This window comes from Nannospalax galili, unplaced genomic scaffold (assembly GCF_000622305.1).
Source record: "Nannospalax galili isolate Female #2095 unplaced genomic scaffold, S.galili_v1.0 scaffold875, whole genome shotgun sequence".
Taxonomy (NCBI): Eukaryota; Metazoa; Chordata; class Mammalia; order Rodentia; family Spalacidae; genus Nannospalax; species Nannospalax galili.
The window spans coordinates 3,747,794-3,768,697 of NW_008337059.1; the positions used below are offsets into that span (position 1 = coordinate 3,747,794).

At 40.0% G+C, this 20,904-nt stretch overlaps 1 protein-coding gene across 2 annotated transcripts in view; it reads left to right on the forward strand.

The window, feature by feature from the left end:
* The window catches only part of Blnk (B cell linker), an 80,849-nt gene extending 68,729 nt beyond the window's left edge, over positions 1–12,120 (forward strand). For both annotated transcript variants that reach the window (XM_008831996.3, XM_017797877.1), the window contains exons 14-17: positions 1,677–1,753; positions 3,014–3,097; positions 6,635–6,790; positions 11,757–12,120. In XM_008831996.3, the coding sequence (XP_008830218.1) occupies positions 1,677–1,753; positions 3,014–3,097; positions 6,635–6,790; positions 11,757–11,876 (437 nt within the window). In that variant the 3' untranslated portion in view covers positions 11,877–12,120. The remainder of the gene's footprint in view (positions 1–1,676; positions 1,754–3,013; positions 3,098–6,634; positions 6,791–11,756) is intronic.
* Positions 12,121–20,904: the final 8,784 nt, after the last annotated feature.

A 20,904-nucleotide genomic window follows, 5' to 3' on the forward strand; every position in this document is an offset into this window, starting at 1 on the left:
TTCAAATAAACTTGTCATTTATAAAAATTTACGTTTTTGCTACATATGTTAGGTCTTTAAAAGTTTTAATCCTCATTTAATTTTATACCTTATAGGGTTTATACTGTACAATATTGTATAACTGTAATAATTCAACTCTAAACCTAAAAATTTACAGCCAATTTTGAAAGAGATGCATCTTAGCTCAGGAAATTGTTATTGAATATGTCAATGCTGTGGTAATGAAGTGTTTCTTCTAAGTATATGGTTATTAAATAAATAAGTAAAAAAAGTCTTAATCACATTTTTGGTTCACGTTAAGTAACTTTTGCTAAATAGTTTTTTTCTTTTAATTCTGACAACACAAAGTGAAAATGATCTGGCTATAGAAGTTGACTTTTCATTATTTACAAAACTTTGTGTTTCAGCTTGAGTCACTGCTTCATTCATTACTGATCATTTCTCTGTTATGTGTCAGACACTGTTCTAGGTGGAGAGGACTCTGGGGTGAATCAAAGACCCTGTCCTCATGACAGTTATATTACATCAAAAGAAACAGGCAGTACAATAAACACAGAGATAGACTGTCGTATCAAGTGAACTTAAAGTGCCATGAAGGACAGAGCAAGGTGGTATGGGGTAGGTGGTAGAGAGTGATGGAGGCCTTGAGGGCAGGCATTTTAGATGGGGTGATCTGGGAAGGTCTCCTCCATAAAACAGGGTATCCCAGTTCCTCCCCCAAAGAGCAGGGTAAGGACAAAATGAATGTCGAATGCATGTTGAAAACAGAGCAGTCCTGGCACATGTTCATGACTCCAAAAATGCTAGCCTTTGGTACACCCCCAACTATCCAGTCCTCAGAAACCAGTTAGCACCCCATACTGTGTGCCTTGGGAAGGTCTGACCACCCTCTCGCCTTTGCTGCTCCACCTGGGAGTACTGTTTCCACCTGTTAGAAGTCACTCTTCCCTTAGACCCATCTTTGTGGGGCCTGCCCAGCCCTCCATCACTGCTATTATTTTGAGACAGGGTCTCACTATGTAGCCCAAGCTGGCCTGGAACTCACTATGTAGCCCCAGGGGGCTCTGAACTCACAGCGACCTTCCCTCCTCAGCCCTCCTGAGTATCAAGGTTATAGCTATGCAAATTATTCCTAGCTTATTTATTTGTCAGTACTGAGGATTGAACCTAAGGCCTTGCATATGTTACATCTCCAGCCCTCTTACTTTTTATTTTAAGGCAGGGTCTCACTAATTTGCTCACTAATTTGGCCTGGAATTCATTGTGTAGCCCAGACTGGCCTTGAACTTGAGATCCTCCTGCCTTAGCTTTTTGAACAACTGGATTATAGGGCTGCACTGCCAGTTCCTGTTTGCAGAACTTTTTAATGTCTGAAGTCAACAGTTGCAGTATGTTTTTCTCATTGAAATACATAGAAAAAAAAATCAGCCTTCGCAATAACAGGTGTCTGGAAAAAGCAAAGACTTCTCAAACCTCTGAAAGGATCTTGGAGATTTCTAAAAGTCCTGGGACCACCTTCTGAGATCCACTGTCCTAAGGAGATAAATGTGTTTGGGTGTGTGTGTGTGTGTGTGTGTGTGTGTGTGTGTGTGTGTACCAGCTCAGCAGTGAGGGGTAGGCACAGTTACATGCACAAAAACTAGTGAAGATCAATGGCTATTTCAAATCTCTTTTAGGATTTTCAGAAGGGGGAAGCCCAACTGTGGATCCACCGTTGCCTAGCTTTTCATCTAATTCCACTTTTTCAGACCAGGTATGGCATGAGCTTGATATCACTGAATTGTTTCCAGTAAGCTGCAGGAGAGGGCAGTTCTCTGAAGACAGCTGGGAATAAGGCTTGGGAATGGAGTCTAGATTTTGAGTTGGTTTGATGAATACAAAATATCCCATTTATTCAGTGGCTAAGACCATGCTCTTCTAATTTATACTCCAGATGCCTTGAATAATAATTAGTGTTTCTTTAAAATAGCAAGGAAATGTACTGTGCTTGCCGCTATTCCTTTCAGAGATTCTATTTAAACTTTATCATTTCCTCAGAATAAAACTGTGGAGGCTTATGATATTAAAACCCATATAAAACAAAACAATATAAAAGAGAAAGCAAAGGGACTCTGTATGCACTTGAATAATCTCTCTGAGCTTAATAAAAATGTAAAGATGATAAAGAATTATCCTTATTTGTCAAAATCAAGTAAAATATTACTAAAACATTGGAAAGAGTTCCACTGGTAAAGTGCTTGCTGTGCAAGCATGAGGACGGACCTGAGTTCAGTCCCCAGCGCCCACAAATGAAACAAAACAAAAACAGAGGTGTGATACTGTGTGTTCATAATCCCAGAGCTGGAGAACAACACCCAGGGTTGATGTTTGTCCTACACATGCGCGCGCGCGCGCACACACACACACACACACACACCACGTACATGCACCTGCACTCACAGGAAAAAATAAGATATCTTAAACAGAAACAAGGTTAAAACAAAGTTGTATATTGAACATGATCACAGGCACTTAGGAGCCTAACTCTGTACTTTCCCAAAGGACAACATTGCTCTGCATTAGACACCCAGAGCTGGAGAACAACACCCAGCGTTGATGTTTGTCCTACACATGCGCGCGCGCGCGCACACACACACACACACACACACACCACGTACATGCACCTGCACTCACAGGAATCTACACACACTCCAAATAATGAAGATCTCTATAAAGCAACAAGAGAACACAATGAAAAAATAATTTGTAACTTATTTAGAAGAAAATAATGGGTCAGGAGCCTAGTGAGATTTAGCGATGTTCAAATTCCAAATTTAGCAGCTAATGCAAATCAGAAAGAGCTAGTGATATAATCCTTTTGGTTGCCAAAGGAAGCACAAAACTTGTTTCACATTACTGGTGATGATGTAGACCTGAGTCTCCCAAAGTTGCAAAGACTGTTCAGAATGGATTGTTAACGTTTCAGCAGTACTTTGAGGTCCAGTTCATGCTTAACAGTGTCTCTATCTCACAGGAAGCTGACCTCCTCTGTAAGCCCTGGTATGCTGGTGCCTGTGACCGCAAGTCTGCTGAAGAGGCCTTGCACAGATCCAGCAAGGTCTGGTCATCTATAAATCCTATATTGTGCCCTCAGTTCATCATGATTAATGTTGATTAAATAATTGCACAACAGTGGGTACAGGGATTGTTCCCCAGTACCCACTTCTCTTTTCAGAGCATCCTTTCTATTCATCCATCTGCTTCCTACTTAACCTTTAATCTCAAGGCTCCACAGTCTCTGCTGTTCTTCAAACAGTGGAGAGAAGTGGGTGCCAGAGGGAAGACCTGGTCCTTCATGAGCTCCATCCAGGCGTACACAGGGACAGGCTATTTTGGACCAACTCACGAGGTTAAAGATCTGGATAATGACAGTTTAAAAAAAAAAAAACAAAAAACTAGGAAGAGAGCCCCTGGGGGCAGATGCAATGCAAGTTCCCCTTGTCACTTTCTTTCTCCCTTCTCTCACTTAAAAAAACAACAACAAAGAAAACCGTACATGTCTGTCAGAAGTCACCAATCAGATGGCTGAGGGTTCCTTTCTCCAGCCAGGTGGAAATCATGGGTAGGAAGAAGCTTTTGGGGCGGTGGGCGGGGGCTGGTGTCCTCAGTTTGGCAGAGCACAGCAGTAGGCTATCAGAAGCAGCAGTATGTGGCGCCCTCTAGTGTTGTAGTGTTCGTGCAGGCCTCAGGTATAGGCACCCTTAGACCTAGGCACTATCCAGTGTGCCCGGTGGGGTCACTGCCAACTGGACCATCTTCACCACCTCTTCAGCAGTCAACCAACTGGCTACCTTGCTGCTTTCACAGCTTGGCCTTCCATTGTTCAGCCAGCGCTGCCGCTGCTGGTTGATCATTTCTGGCGTTCTGCCATCTCTTCTGCCACCTCCTCTATCTACTGCTTCTGGGGCCTGTTGTTTTCCTCCTACCAGCTCAGTCCACACCACTGAAAGTGGCAGGGAAAGATAGCCTTTAACTGGGTCTGATGCTGCAACATCAGGCAAGGTAGCCCGGAAGAGTGCAAAAGGAGAAGTTTTGAGCCAATCACGGACTTGCCTCAGTAGCAACCGCAGTCACTAAGGCCTGTGTTTTGAGTCAGTCACTGCCTGCCTTCTAGCCCCCGTCACTGCCGCCCCTCTGCTAGTCCACCAGGGACAGTGCTAACCCCTTTGGCCAAGATGGAAATGGTTGCAGGGTCCTCTGGAGTTCATTGAGGCTTGTGATAAGGAAGACCTGCCAAGGACTGGTGGCTATTTCGTTGAGCCCTAGCTGGTGCTGCACCTCCTGGAGCTAGGGCAATCAATCACAGTCTTCGCACAGTTGTCTCAAGGCATCCTGCTTGAGGAGATTGGAGCTGGAAAAGGGTAGTCCCACTGACTGTGAGAATAGTAGTCCTTTGCTCAAGGCAGACAAGACAGCAAGGTCTCGAGAGCTCAACAGTTTTCAGCTAGAGGCTAGAGTCAACTTGCCCATCCCTGATGAGTTTTGCTTATTTACAGGAAAATGACATCATAAGGAGTGTTCACAATATAAGCTTAAAGAATTATAGTTAACACTAGTATTCATTTTGACACCTACCCAGGGCTTTAAGGGAAGATGGGTGCCCCTCACTTGCCTCAAGAAACACAATATTTCCATACTGCTCTTCCCTGCCCTTGTTTTGGTTCTAGGGATACAGTTAAATATATCAATGCTTTCCAACGGTCCTGTGGCTGACTTCCCCATTTGTCTCTTGTCGGATGAAGCTTACATCATTCCCTACGTTATGACATGTTAAAATTTATTTTGCCCATAGCATTGAACTTGGCAGAAATCTTGGTTGGAGGTGAAATCCTTAGCTTGAGTTTCTAAACATTGCTTGCTTTGATTGTCTTGCTTTAAATGAGGCTCTGGAGAACCTGTTGCTAAAGCTATTTTCTTACCTCTTATATGTAATTTGATACTTTAATCTGAATGCTCTGTAATCATTTTGTTTTAAATTCTGTGTTACCAGACTGTGTCTGGAGTGCTTCAGGTCAGTTTTATCAGGTAGAAAGGAGTCCTTTCAATGTGTAGAAAAAAGATTTTCTCTTATATCAAATATGTTTAAGTTTTGTGTATCTGGGTGTGTCTCTGTGTGGGTATGTGCATGTGAGCTCATATGTCCTCAGAAGCCAAAAGAAGGCATCAGATCCTCTGGAGCTGGAGGTACAAGTGATTGTGAGCCACCTGATGTGAGCATTGGAGCCAAACTGTGGTCCTCTGAAAGCGCAGTACATTAGCTCCTAACTGCTGAGCCATCTCTCCAGCCCCCTAAGTTATCGTCTGAATGATAGTTCTGCTCCATTACTTTGCTTGTGTTCCTCAGTCTACAATCATGTACCTTTCTGTATTCCCTATCAATCACAGTCTTCACACTCTATTGTGCCTCTTAGTTACTCTATTTTATTTTATATTTTTAAATATGGATCCTTAAATTTTTTAATATTTTATTAATTTTTTTCATGTGTATGAGTGTACTGCTTGCATTTGTGTAAGTGCACCCGTGTTGTGCAATGCCCACAGAGGTCAGAAGACATCAGATCTCCTGGAACTGGAAGCACAGATGGTTGTTAACCATCATGTGGGAGCTGGGAATTGAACCTGGGTCCTCTGCAAGAGCAGTCAGTGCTCTTAACCGCTGAGCCACCTCTCCAGCCCCTATTTATTCTATTTTAAATGCTGTGGTTGGGGTTGTAGAGATGGTTCAGTGGTTAAGAGCATTAGCTGCTCTTGCAGAGGACCTGGGTTCAGTTCCCAGCACCCACATGGCAGCTAACAACCATCCATAACTCCAGTTCCAAGGGATCTAATGCCCTCTTCTGACCTCCACGGGCATCGCACCACATGGGTGCACTTACGTGTATGCAAGCAATGCACTCATACACATAAAAATAAAAATAATAAATAAAATATTTAAATGTTGTGATTGTCTCCATATCTTCCTTCAGAATCATGTATTAAATCTTTGTTGGAGTCTACTGAGTCCCTGGATAGCTTGTAATTTTTCCCCGTTGTTTCTGAGACAGAGTTTACTGTTTCTTCCAAATTACTTCCTAAGTTTGCTCGCCTCTTCTTGAATTTCTTCTTCCTGGTTTTTTGGCCAGGTTTTGTTCAGAACTTTAAAATTTTTGATTCTGGAATATCTTATAAAATATTTAACAAAAATTCAGCATTCTGTAATAGTTTTTTCTACTTTAACCTAAGTTTTTTGAGGTGAGCATTTTCTTCAGGTAAAAATTTTAATTCCCAGTCTCCATTTTTTTTCACAATATTTTCATATGAAGTGTGGACATGGGCTTCAGCTCAAGAGAATCCTCTGGGTTTGATCTTACTGTGTCCTTTTACACATTTCTAAATCCTGAAAGCATGATCCCTACCTTAGTTAACACATTAAATGCTAGCAATGGTTTCATTCAGGTTTGTCTCTTGGAAAATAATGAACCCCAGTCAATAACAAAAACACAGAGCTGAATAATCACCTTTTGAAAATAATGTAGATATTCTTCGTAAACTGATTTCTAGCCTACAGAAGCATAAGTGATACTAACCATAATTATGCTTTACTTTTATTAAACAGGATGGATCATTTCTTATTCGGAAAAGCTCTGGCCACGATTCCAAACAGCCATATACACTAGTTGTATTCTTTAATAAGCGAGTATATAATATTCCTGTGCGATTTATTGAAGCAACAAAACAATATGCTTTGGGAAGGAAGAAAAATGGCGAGGAGGTTGGTGATGCATTATTTATCACTTTATTTATATGTTCATACATTTATTTATTTATTTTGAGGCAGAACCCTGATGTATAGCCTAAGCTGACATAGAACTCATGATCCTCCTGAGTATGGGATTATGGGAAATTATTCTATGCCTGGCTAGTAACTTCTTTAACTCAGCTTTACAACTATGCCTTGAGCACAATTGCAGCCTGCCTGTGAAGTGCCAGAGATCAAGCAGAAAAACACAAAAGGAAGGCTGGGCACGGTGATGCATGCCCTTAATCCCAGCACTTGGGAGGCAGAGCCAAGTGTATCTCTGCGAGATTGAGGCCAGCCTGATCTACCTAGCAAGTTCAAGGTTAACTGGGACTGCAGAGAGACTTTGTCTCAAAAAAAAAAAGAATATTACTAGGCTTGCATATATCATAAGTAGAAAATAATATAAAATGCTATGTTTTAAAATGCTGTACTGTGTAATGTGCAATGCATACTGTGTACAGTAAATTCTAGGAGAAGCAGAAGAATAGTGTGATATTTTTTCTAGTCTTTGCATCTATCATTTGTTTATTATGTTATCTGTATATGTGGTATGCATATGTGCATGCATGTTTGCTTGTGTGGGGGAACATATGTGTATGTGGGTTCACAAGCATGAATGTCCACATGCATGTGGAGGCTCAAGGCTGATGTCTGGAAGTCTTTCTTGATCACTCTCCACCTTATTCATTGAGGCAGGGTCTCTCAATTGAACCCAAAGCTCATATGGCTAGTTTAGCTAGCCAGCTTCTCCATCCCTGCCTTCTGAGTACTGAATTACAGGCAGGCTATCACACCCACCTGGCATTTACATAAGCATTGGGAAGCTGAACCTTAGTCCTCATGCTTGTGTTTTAGCCACTGAGCCATCCCTCAGGCCCTCTTTTCATCTATTACTAATAAGTAAACTCTGATCTAATTTATTAGTCCAAGAAGACCTATAAATGAAAGTTGAAATGCCAAGTAGAAGTAAGGTTGTAAAAACCAAGGTCCTGGTTTAGAGCCCCAAAGTTAAGACCTAGAATCTAAACTCAGGTGCTAAGTTAGGTGACAAGGGAAGAATACAGAAGAAAATCAGAAACTTGATTTGAAACATTGGTACTATAATCTTTGGACCAGGATGAGCATAGGCCTAGTGGGAAAACAAACAAACACAACAACAACAACAAAAACCCCACACCTCACATAGGTCTTAACTACCAAACATAAATCTTTAATTAGAACAAAAATGAAACTCAACATATTTCAGTTTAGCCAGCCTGTTCCTACAAGTGAATCTTGAGATGTGAGTTAGAATAATCCATGAAGTCCAGAAAGAGATGCTTGCTCTGGTCTTGAATCATGCATTGGATTTACATCTTTGGAATGAAAGTTGGAGGAAAGAAATGGAAAAAACAATCTAAACAGAGAAAATAGCATAAACAAAGTTCAGTCAGGAAATATTTGAGAGCTAATGTGATGGTGCCCACCCATGAGGTTGGAAGGTTATGAGTTCAAGTCCAGTCCGGGCTCCATAATGAGACCTTGTCTCTACTTACAAAAAGGAAAAAAAGAAAAGAAGAAAAAAGGAAAAACAGGAGCATTTTAAAGATTCTTTTGGAAAGAGCCACACGCTTTCTGAACCCAGCACTCATTTAAAAATTATCCTAATGTCTGAGGTGTCTGTCTTCTCCAATGATGAGACCAGGACTGTGTCTTCATTTCCGCAATTCCAAAACCAGAGTACAAGGGCTTCCTTCAGTGGATACTTGACAGCTAACATTATATGAATGAATTAAATTGTTGATTGAGTGGTGACAGGCAGGAAAAAGGTGTTTGTAAGACAAACTGAAAAGGCATTATGTACTCTTTCACCTATTTTCATTGACTTATTTATTTTTATTTGATGTGTATCTAAGAAATCATTGCCAGATTCAAAGTCATGAAATTTTCCCTCTGTTTTCTTCTGGTATTTTTATAGTTCGAGGCTTTCAATGAAGCCTCAGATAATGAGAAAATGAATCTCTTGATTCTGAGAGTGTTAATCAAGATCAGAATTGGGGGTTGAAAGGTAGATTGCATTGTCATCAACAAACAACATTAAATCACTGTATGACTTCATTTTCCAGCCCTTTAGTTTACAAATTTAAATTTGCAGTTGCATTTGGCTTAGCAACATGCTATGCTAAAGAAACAGAATGAACGTTTTATAGCATTCATCACAAAAGGATTTCATTGGCAATTTCAAGAGGGTTGAAAGGCTGATGGTATCTTCCTGCTTTCCTTTGCTCATAAAATCCTTCATTATTGCTGAAAACTTTATCTTAAAATTCTTTAAAAATATTCCTTAGTCATAGTCAGTGACAGGAGATGGTGGCAATCCTGACACTACAGTGACTCGAAGTGTAGCTTTTCTAAAGAGGCGGTACCCCGGTGAGGAGCTGTCGGACTCAGAGGTCCTGAAATTTTCTCATATAAATTTTGAGTTCCCAAAGGGAACTGATAAACAGATATTTCTCTTGGCTTAAAAAGCTTCATCCCTACCTCAGAATTAATAGGCCGGCACTATATCTTATTCCCAGAATAACCAGCCCCTGGCCTAAAATAAGCCATATATTATTATAATGGTATCTGGCAATACTGAAAGTCAATTAAAACTCTCATTTAAATTATTTATAAGAAAAGATATCTCCTATATACTACATACATAAATGAGAAAATGAAAATTTTGGTACATAATATCAACTATGTGTATATTTTTAAAGACCCTTTCTTTTTTATTTGTTTTTTGAGACAGGGTCTCCCTACTGCCCCAGCTTGCCTAGAACTCACTATGTAGACTAGGCTGGCCTCAGTCTCAGAGAGATCCACCTGCCTCAGCCTCCCAAGCACTGGGACTAAAGGCGTGCACACTACGGCCCAGCTATTGTTTCTTTCTATTTGTATTTGTATGTATATATGGGTCAGTAATTATACAGTTAATGGATTTTTTTAAGTTTTCATGCAGTTTGACATTGCATAATATAATATTGAGTAATTTTATAGCTTTGATAACTGCTCTATTTTCTTGGCCATTGAAATTTTGAGTTATCAAACCAGTTGCTTTCTGTACATACATGAACATCTCAAATACACTAAATTAATACGAAAAGAAATAAAAGAGAACTGAAGGAAATCAGCAATTGATGATTATCCCTAATTCATCTTTTATTAAATCACAATTGCGATTTAATAAATCACAATGATTTCTTAGATACACTCCAACTCCGCTTCCTACTTCAAATTCTACTCAGTTCAAGCCCACTTCTGCATTTCCTAAGCTCAAAGCGCACTTCTTTAAAACCTTGGAATTCACTTCAAGAGCTTGTGCTATTTCGTTTCCTAGTCTTTTAGATTATAGATTTAATTTATGACTATATTTTGCTTAACAACATACTATGCCTGTCCCTCTCTATACCCGCATAAAAAGAAAGTGAGTATATTACAGCATTTATCACATGGGATTTCATTGTGAATTCCAATTTTCATTGCAAAGTACTTAATGACTGAAGGGAAAGTAAGGAGTAAAGATAAAAGCATTTGACAGTCCCTATCGCTTACCTTTCCTCCATGATCCAACATTCAGATGGCCATCCATCTAAAAGAAAGCTAGTATTTCATTTGAAAAGTTGTCTGATATTCTGAACATATGACTTTATTCAATATGTAGATCTCAGAAGTCAACCAAACAATTAATAAAAAGCTTTTTAATTGTTTTATTCTAGTTATCTGTATTGAAAAAATGAAAACACAATAAAATCAATTCTTTAGACCATAGCAGTATTGTAGGACCAATTACTTTAAAATGATAAATGCATTATCTGATGACTATGAACTATGCTTTGTATGCTTAATGAATTTCATTTCATGGTCTGTGTTACATTTATTTAATCTTTCATTTAGAACTTTGATCACTTTTCAAAACAAACTTTGTGACATCCTTAAATTAAAACCTATAGACACCAGGGATTCAAATACAGAAAGATTGACGTATATGATGAGAGTCTAGCATGAGACTTCATTATTACTTGGGCACTAAGTCAGTGCTAAGCTTACAAACAACCATAGATGGAAATATAAGGGTTCGCAAAACTTCATTATCTTGTTCAGAAAGGAAAACAAAATATATAAACTTATCTAGGAAGTAAGTTTTCCTAGTACTCAATTCTAATGACATTTTGTTATATCAGTCCTTGTGTTCAATTGATTTCCATCACTGTAACAAAAATACCTAACACAATCAACTTACAAAGATAAAAGGTTTATTTTAGCTCACAGATCTGAGTCCACAACAGATTGGCCTTGCTGTTTTAGGCCCATGGTGAGGCAACACATCATGGCAAGAGCACATGGCAGAGCAAAACCACTGAAAGGAAGTGAGAAGGCCCAGGGTCCCCTGATTCCCTCAAGAGCACATCCAGAACTAAGGACTTCCCATGAGGCCCTGCCTCTTAAAGGCTGTACCAACTTAACAGTAGTGTCACCATGGGAATCATGCCTTTAACACTCAGACCCTTTGAGAGATCGTCAAGACTTGTACAATGTTACAGGTAATTTGTGTTTTGTGAAGAAAGTAGAAAAGTTTATTTTTATGGCAGTTACACATTTGACAACAAAAAGCAAATATTAAAAAACCTCTAGCAAAATTTTTTAAAAATATTACATCATAACTTAGTGAAGTAACTTCTCTAAGCAGATATGCTAATTGAGGCTAGCAGTGTGGTTTTAGTCTTACTAAATATAAGAAAGTCCAGAACTTACCACTCTGAAGGTTCCAGCCCTTGTTAAAATAGACCTTTCTGGGCAGAATGTGAGCTGAGACCTAATAACTTCACTAACTTGAGAAAATGGGAGGAGATGAATGGCATGGAGCACGTTGCAATAGGAATACCAATGTTTAATTCACTCTTTCTTTCTCTAGTACTTTGGAAGTGTTGTTGAAATCATCAAGAATCATCAACATAGTCCCCTCGTTCTTATCGACAGTCAGAATAACACAAAAGATTCCACAAGACTGAAATATGCAGTTAAAGTTTCATAAAGAAAATGACATCAATACCATTGTTCTGGACATTTCCCCCAAGTTTCTTCTTTTGAGAAAACTTCATATTCTGGATTACAAATCATCAGTAAGAAAACAGAAGATGAAGGAAGCTACTGAGGTAGCGGTCCACTCCTTTGTAAGATGCTCACGTGAACCTGCTCCACTGACCTGATGAAGTCATATCTGGGGAGGTTATCTTGCTACTAATATTCTCCAAATAAATTTATTTAAAAGAAATGGATGTCATGCATTCTCAGTCATGTAAGAAAACGTTTTTTCAAAAGAAGGAAATTATGCCATTTGGATACAACAAAGCTGCTGGGCATTTGGGGGTCTCACAAGAATCACTGTGCATGAATGTAATGAGGCTGTTTACTACACAAGCTTGACAATCAGGTCTTAGTTAAAATGTTTTTATTTTTGTTATGTGTATGAGTGTATTGCCTGCATGTCGGTAGGTGCACCCGTGTTCTGCAGTGCCCAAGGAGGTCAGAAGAGGGTGTTGGATAACCTGAAACTGGAATTATGAATGGTTGTTAGCCACCAGGTGGGTGCTGGGAATCAAACCCAGGTCCTCTGCAAGAGCAGCCAGTGTTCTTAACCACTGAGCCATCTCTCCAGCCTGTCTTAGTTAAAATTTTAATGTATAAATAAGAGAGTATTATAGGTAATGGGTGGCAGATAAGAGAAGATGTAATAACACATCTTTTAAAAATATTTCATTTATTGTTTTTATTTTATGTGTATTGCCTGCATGTAGGTAAGTGCACCCATGTCATGCAATGCCCGTGGAGGACACAAGAGGCTGTCAGATCCCCTGAAACTGGAGTCATGGACAGTTATTAGCTGCCATGTGGGTGCTGGGATACAAACCCAGGTTTTCTGCAAGAACAGCCAGTGTTCTTAACCGCTGAACCATCTCTCCAGCCCCAATAACAGATCTTTTTATGTGTGCCTCCACACAGGGTTGAGTTTTCTAGGTTCTGCCAGATTTTGTTTTTAGCTTTGCTTATCGAAAAATAATTATTCCCTCTTTGATCTGGACATCTATTAAATGGGTTCTAAATTTGATATGAGTTTGGAAGTGAGATAACAGAAAAACTAGGTGGATGAACCAGACCCTAGGAAAGCATCCCATAAAACAAGGGCAGAAAAGCAGATATGAATTAACACTAAAGGATAAAAGATACTATTGTAAACAGCCTTGCCCAAGGTCGTAGATCAGCCTAGAAAACTTCTACTATGGTGTACTTTAGACAGTGCTGAAACAATAAACAGCTAATTAAGCCTAGTAATTAAATGAGAACAGACTTGATCATTGGACAATATAGAGAGATTTGATAAGATTAGATAAGATTTGAGACTTCAAAGCATTTTAAAAGGCCACATGATAATGGTTTCAGAGTAACTCACAGACTCACTTATAAGCACGATAACATTTTTAAGTGTCATAATTTCATGACTACTATGATATGGGTTGAAATAGGTCCAAGGTCTTTACAAATGTAGTTGAGTTAAAATGTCAATGAAGTAGGCTAATCGGGTAACCACATCCTTATAAAAAGAGAAGCTCTGAACCACAGATACAGGGTAGACTGAAGAGACACCCAGAAATAACAGGTGAAGATGAGGGACTGGAGCGATGCACCTATGAGCCAGGAACGTCAGATTGCTGGTGAACCAGCAGAAGTGAGGAGAAGGTAAGGACAGGTTTCAGAGGAAACATGGGCCACTCACACCTTGATTTCAAGCATCAGAACTTGGAGTTGTCAAATTTATGTTCTTTAAGCCATTCAGATTGTGGTAACTTGCTATGGCAGCCTTAAGGAATGAATACTTTTTAAAAAAATATTTTGTTATCTTTATTTTATGTGTCTAAGTGTGTTGCCTGTGTGTATTTGAGTGCACCTGTGTCATGCAATGCCGCAGAGGTCAGAAGAGGGCTTTGGATTCCCCTGGAACTGGAGTTAAAGACAGTTTGTAGCCACCATGTGGGTGCTGGGAATTGAACCCAGGTCCTCTGCAAGAGCAGTCAGTGCTCTTAATCTCTGAGCCATCTCTCTAGCCCCAGGAATGAATACTTCTTACAAGGATATCACATGCTTAGATACATGGAACTTTTGTATAGAAAGTTTCCCCCCTCTTATGAAAACAATGGAATCACTTAGAATGTACTAGAAAGAACAATTTACAATTTAAAAAACTGAGGTAAAACCGGGCATGGTGGCACATGCCTTTAATCCCAGGACTTGGGAAGCAGAGGCAGGCAAATCTCCGTGAGTTCAAGGCCAGCCTGGTCTACCTAGTGAGTTCCAGGACAGCTAGGGCTACAGGGAGACCCTGTCTCAAAAAAAGACAAAAACAAAACAAAAAACTGAGGTAATCTTTTGCAAAGAAAAACACCCAGTAATAGCAGTAATAGTAAGGAGTATCAGCTCTGTCTCGTTTCCTCTGTGCTTTGTGGAACTGTTTTCTATGTAAGTCACCCTTCATTCATTCCTTGTGCTGCCTCTCCTAGGCTGTCCTTAACTGTCCCCCCTCCAAGTGACCTACTCCAACAAGGTGAAGGCACACAGCTGTAAAATTATGGGAATCCATGGTTTAATATTCAGCACTGCTGTGGTGGATTTCTTAAAGCAAAAGCTGAGAGACCATAAGGCCACTGTTTGCAGAAGGACCCTCTCTTCCCCAGTGTGAGGAGGAATTCCTTACCCAACATACCAGTCCCTCATCTCACAGGAAGAGTCCTTTGGAGGGTAGGAAACCCTACCCACTCCTCTCAAGCCTTCCTCTGCATTCTCAATGAAGCTAGAAAAATCTTCAGATCTCATCATCTTGATCTATAATTTTTTTTGAAATATTTTTTATTTTTAAAATTTTTATTTTATGTGTATGAATGTTTTGCCTGCATGTAAAAGTGCACTCATGTTGTGCAATGACCACGGAGGCCAGAAGACGGCATTGGATGCCCTGGAACTGGAGTCGCAGACAGTTGTTAGCTGCTATGTGGGGGCTATGTGGGAAGTGAACCTGGGTCCCTTGGAAGAACAGCAGCACTCTTAACCTCTGAGCCATCTCTCTAGCCCAGCCCCTTGCTCTATAATTTCAGTGCTTGATAAACGATTTTTCACAGAGAAGTTCTCCTGCAAGCTACCTGGTGGGACGGGGTGGGAGGAGCACAGGGTGTAACTGCTAAGGGAAGCATCCCAGGTCCTGTTCTCAGTTTCAAGAATGTTGCAAATCAGATTGCAGCCCTGGCAACAGGAAGGCTGCAAGTTTGCGCAAATGGACAGTAGAGATGGGAAAGCTAGCTCTGTGACGTCAGAAGCCTGCATTGTGCTGGAGCGAGCCAGCCACTGAAGGGGTTTGGTGGCCCCGCACTCTGGGAGCTAGTGTACTTTACTGTACCTGGGAGAGGTTTGCCTAATAGGGAGTAGCAGAGAATGGAATGGGTTTGTGGAGAGCAAAGCTGGTAGTATGTGAACATGATCTTAAAGCGGGACACAAATCCAGTCCTTCAAAATGACTTTACCGTCATGTGTAAGTAGGGTTGTAGGTAGGGTTGCATAGAAACCTCCTAAAGATCTCCTCCCTGAAGTTTAGTCAGAACAAGTGCTGCTGGCACTGAGTGTCTAAGTACAAGGTGAGACAGTATTAACTACAGAGCTAGATAGATGTGACTATCCTACAGATACTCGCAAGAGAATACCAGGTATTCTATTGCTTATCGAAATTAGGCTTCTTTTTTACCACTATAAGCATGTTTTTATTTCTGTAAAATAATTTCTTTATAGTAATAACAGTGAACAAAACTACATTTGTTAAGCACCTACAACTTAGTTGTGCCTAATATTAATTCCCATCCCCTAGCTGACATCCCTTTTATAGTTTAAAATTGATTTGTGAATAGCTCTTCAAGAAAAGGTGTGAATTGCACCATTACTTTAAGTGTTTATGAACATTTAATAATTTTGATTACACTCAAACCGCTAAGATTTTCTCTAGATCTTGGGTTTTAATCTTTTAGTAACTGCTAACTTCTTTGAATCTCATGAGAGCTATTATTGGGTTTTGCACCCCAAAGAAGAGTACATTTAAGTACACAAAAACTCAGTATTTTCCTGAGATTCCTGAGGTCTTAGGGCCTTTCCAGGGACCAAAGATCCAGGGCTGAAGACCCTTGTCTTACATTCTTCTTAAACTTTGATATAACAAAATAGCCGAAACATCACACTAAAGCCCCGAAAAAGCCTAACAAAATTTCTCCAGTGAGGAGTTGCTCCATTCAGTGAGTTAATACAAGGGCTTCTGAGTGAGTAGCATCCATTGTAACCCCAGCTTCCCTGACTCTGTATGCTTGGCTTCTCCGTATGAAAAATTGAGATGATGATACTATATTGTCGGATTGTTCAATGAGAGTATTTAAAATTTTTTAATATTTTAAAATTGTAAAACTTCAGATGTATGAATTATCATTTATATATAGCCAGCCACGGCTTATGGAGCCTACTGTGTGCCAGTCAGTTTGTATGTCAAGCACACAAAATACAGAGAAAAATCGTAAGTCTTTGAAAGTATCCAAATAACCAATCAAATATTTCAAGTCAGAGTTATTTTATAGAATCATCAAGCAGGATTTTTAATCTAGGAATTACAGTATTTAAAATGTCTTCCAATTAGAGAAATCTTGAAGAAAAATGTGACTAGACTAAAAATGCTTACGATAAACACCACAACTTCAATGTCTCAGCCTTTCTTCCTCAAATATTGAAGTTTTAAAATCTCTCTGCTTTTTGTTTCTTATAAATAGGCCAGTTAGACCTAGATTGAAATCCTGCTATATCATCTTGGACAAGTTATCCAGTGGGCTTGCTTTTCCATTTACCTTTGAGGGGTTTTATGAGGATAGTCAAATGCTTAGGACAAAGTAAGTCCTTAAAACCTGGAGTCATGGATAGATGCAGCAGGGTACAATGGCACATGCTTTAATTCCAGCACTCAGGCGGCAGAGGCAGGCAGTTCTCTATGAGATCAAGGCCAGCCTGGTTTACATAAATAAGTGGTGTTTTATGAAGAGTTTATTTTCTGACAGTAAAGGAACGTGGCTGAGAATGAAGAGGCTGAAGGCAGACAGGCACTGGATGAACTGGAGTGCTTAGACTCAACAGCAGTGTGACATTATAAAAAAGGGAAATAGAGGAAACTTAGTTAATGAATAGTGTCCGTTCTGTGGATATTTATCAGTTTGCTGTTCTGTTCATTTGTTCATGGGACTTTGGTAGTTTTGATGTTAACCAGATGAATGGTTACTGACATTTGTGTACAGTATGTGTGGTTATGTTTTAGTTCCTCTCTGATATATACACAGGAATAATCCCGAGTCACATGGAAAGTACATGTTTTGCCTTATAAGGAACCACCAGAATGTTCCCAAAATGGATGCACCATCATATTTGCAATGTGTGCTTGCCTCTGTCCTACTCTAATTAGTGCTTAATTGCTGTCAGTCTTAATTTTAGCTGTTCAACTAAGTATATAGTACTATCTCACGGTTTTACTTAGCACTTTCTTGATGACTAATGACACTGAGCATTGCTCATGTACATGCCTTCTTTTATTTAGTGTCTATTCAAATACTTTTGCCTACTTTAATATTGTTTTTAATAAGTGCTAAGAATACTGTAGGCTGTTTAGATATGTCTCTTGACAGATACGGAATTTAAATAGGAAGTATGAATAGCATCCATTTCATACACAGTTGCATTTGATTTACTAGTAAAGTGTTAAGAATTTTCAAATGTATGTTCTCTGGCCTAAAGTTTTCTTAGAATGTTTTTGTCAAGTTTTAGAATCAGTGTTAATGCTATACCCAAAAATTGACCAAAAAGAAGTTCCTTTCTTATTTTCTGAGATAATTTCTGCAACACCGATAGATTTCATCACTACTGATATTATTTCTTCCAAATACTTTTAATAGGATTCACCAAAAGAGCCATCTGGGCTGAGGTCTTTGTGCTTTTAAATTATGAATTCAGTTTGTGAAATAGATACAGGATATTGTAGTTTTCTTTTATGTGTTTTGTTAATTTTTGTCTTTCCAGGAGTTTATTTCAACCAAGATACAAAAGGTTGATAATATTCTAATATATGTTTTAAGATACATGGTAATATCTCCTTTCATTCCTGGTATTGATAAAATGCATTTTATTTCTTATTATCTTAGTCTAGTTAAAGATTTGTCAATTTATTATTTATTTGTTTGTTTTTTTGTTTACATGATCTCCCTGTAGCCCCAGCTGGCCTGGAACTTGCTATGTAGATCAGGCTAGCCTCCATCTCCCAGAGATCTGCCTCAGCCTCCTGAATGCAAGTGCTAGGATTAAAGGTGTGCACTACCTCACCTAGCTCTCTACATTATCTTTTAAATTTTTTTTTAAATTTTATGTATATGAGGGTTTTGTTCCTGCATGTATGTAAGTGCACCACATGCATACAATGCCCACAGAGATCAGAAGAGGGTGTCAGATCTCCTGGAACTGGAGTTACAAATGGTTGTTAGCTGCCATGTAGATACTGGGAACTGAACCCACGTCCTCTGCAAGAGTAGCAGTGCTCTTAACCCCTGAGCCATCTCTCCCTTCTTAAGAGAAGGGTTTGCCTGAATGAAGATTACAAAGTATTTAGCTCGGTATTTTCTTTTAGCTTTATAGCTTCTTTTGACATTTATATCTCTTCTTCATTATGGGTTAATTATTGTACACACAAAGTGAGGGATATTTTATATCTTTGTTCTTTATTCTATTTGTGCTTCAGGCTGTAGAATTTTTCAGGCTGATTCTTCCCCAAGCCCTAGTGAATATATGACTTTGGCTGCTCTACACATTGAGATTTCATGACAAATCTCGTTTATTATCCCTTTGGATGAGGCATTACACTTTCGTCAATTATTCAAATCTGGTTTCCTTTAGTACTTTGAAACAAAAAGGAAACACTACTCACCGCTTATCCAACACTTCTCCAAGGAAGTTTCTGTTGGATGTTTTTCCCTGTCTATTGACAACACTTTTGTTTTACATTTTATAATTTTGTATTGACACTGGGCATTTTAGGTAACCCTTTGTAGTACCCCTGCACATTGATCCTTCTTCCTGTGCTCCCCTGACTCAGATGTGCTACTTTAGGTGACTTGGCTGGAATAACTCATAAGTCTGTTTCTGCCTCAGATGCTACAGTTCAATTTGTCCTTGCATTTTTAAAGTCTGAGGTAACCAGTAGTTGCTCCTGATTCAGCCAATTTGGTGGTCAGCCATCTGCTGGGCGAGTGTTTAAGCCCTCTGCATCAGTGAGCTTTACATCTTTTGTCACAGGATGTGTGGCTTGAAGCCAGCTCTCACTGCATAAGGAGCTCACAAATTTGCTTACGTTCAGCTTACAACCTGTAGCTGCGATTATCTGTTGCTCCTCCTTTGAGGTCACAGGCTGCAGAATGCACTTTCTAAGGGTATTTGGCTTTATCTTCTCTAACCCTTTCACCTGGTACCTGTTGGCATGATCTACAACTGGTGGCCTTCACTGATGGCTCTTTGTTTTTAGCCAATATGCCAATCTGGAGTATTAATGGCTCCAGTTTGTCTTTTGTAAAAAATGGTGTCCTGTGACAACTTTTAATCATCGCTTTGGCTGGGTTAAAGAATACCTTGGGCTCTGCTTCCTTGGGCTGCACAACCCTCCAACCTCTTTCCTGGACACCGGGGCTGACCCCTCAGCCCAGAACCACCACTGCTTCCTGATCCCTTGCATCCAGATGAACCCAGTTCCTTCTTGTGGTCCCCAGGAACCCTATGGGCCTGGTTACGCCCTCGCCTCCCTCTGATTCCCTGGGCCTGCACAACCCACCAGCCTCTCTCCTGGGTATGTCCATTGTGCCCTCCCCACCTTGACTCCCCCAGCCTCATTCACCCTCCCATCGACCCCACCTATCTCTCCTCCTAGCCTGGGTACTGTTCCATTCCTTGTCTTGACACCCCAGACACCAGGGGAATCACCACTGCTTCCTGATCCTTTGCATCCAGATCAACCCAGTTCCTACTCACAGTCCCCAGGGGCCTTCCCACCCTCACATCCCTCTGCTTCCCTGGGCTACACAACCCACCAGCCTCTTTCCTGGACACAAGGCTGACCTCTCAGCTTCCTGATCCTCTGCATCCAGGCCAACCCAGTTTCTTCCTGCAGTCCCCAGGAACCCTTGGGGCCTCTTCCCACCCCCATCTCCCTTTGCATCTCTGGGTGGCATGGCAACCAACTGCCGGAGACCAGCATCTTTCCTGGGCCTTGCTCCCAGGGCAGTCCAACCCCCAAATTCCTGAGGACAACTTCTTTCCTGGAGGGATCCAGACCTTAGGAGAAAGCCTAAGAGCATCTGCTCCTTATCTGACTTGGGACTCTGAGGGAACTCCTGAAGAAAAAAGCAATCTGGCCACTCCAATATAAAATCAAAAGAGAGAATGGGAAGCTTAGATGAACCAGCTTTTCATGTCCTAAAAGTAAACCACAAAAGGCACATAAAGTTTACAAGAAGAAGCAGACCTAAACTTGAAGGCTTGAGTCACACACAGGAATCAGAAACTTCAAAAGAAATTCACATGCCAAAATCACAGAGAAAAATAATAACATGAAAAATCAAAATAACGTATCCCCACCAAATACCAAAAGTCTTCTAGAGGAGTAAAATGAGAATCCCCTAGAGATAATGCATGACATGGAACTCAAAAGAACAATTATAAACATGATAAAAGAATTCAGTGAATTTAAAGAACACACAAAGAAATCAAAGAACTGAAGGAAGATAGGGATAAACTTCTAAATGAACTCAGAAAAGGGCTAGAAATATTGAAGACTACTCAGACTGAAATGAAGAAGGAAGTGAAACACTCAGTAAGCCAATTAGAAATGACAGGAGGAAGCCTCACCAATAGGATGAGTGAAATGGAAAACAGAATATCAAGACTGGAAGATAAAGTGGATG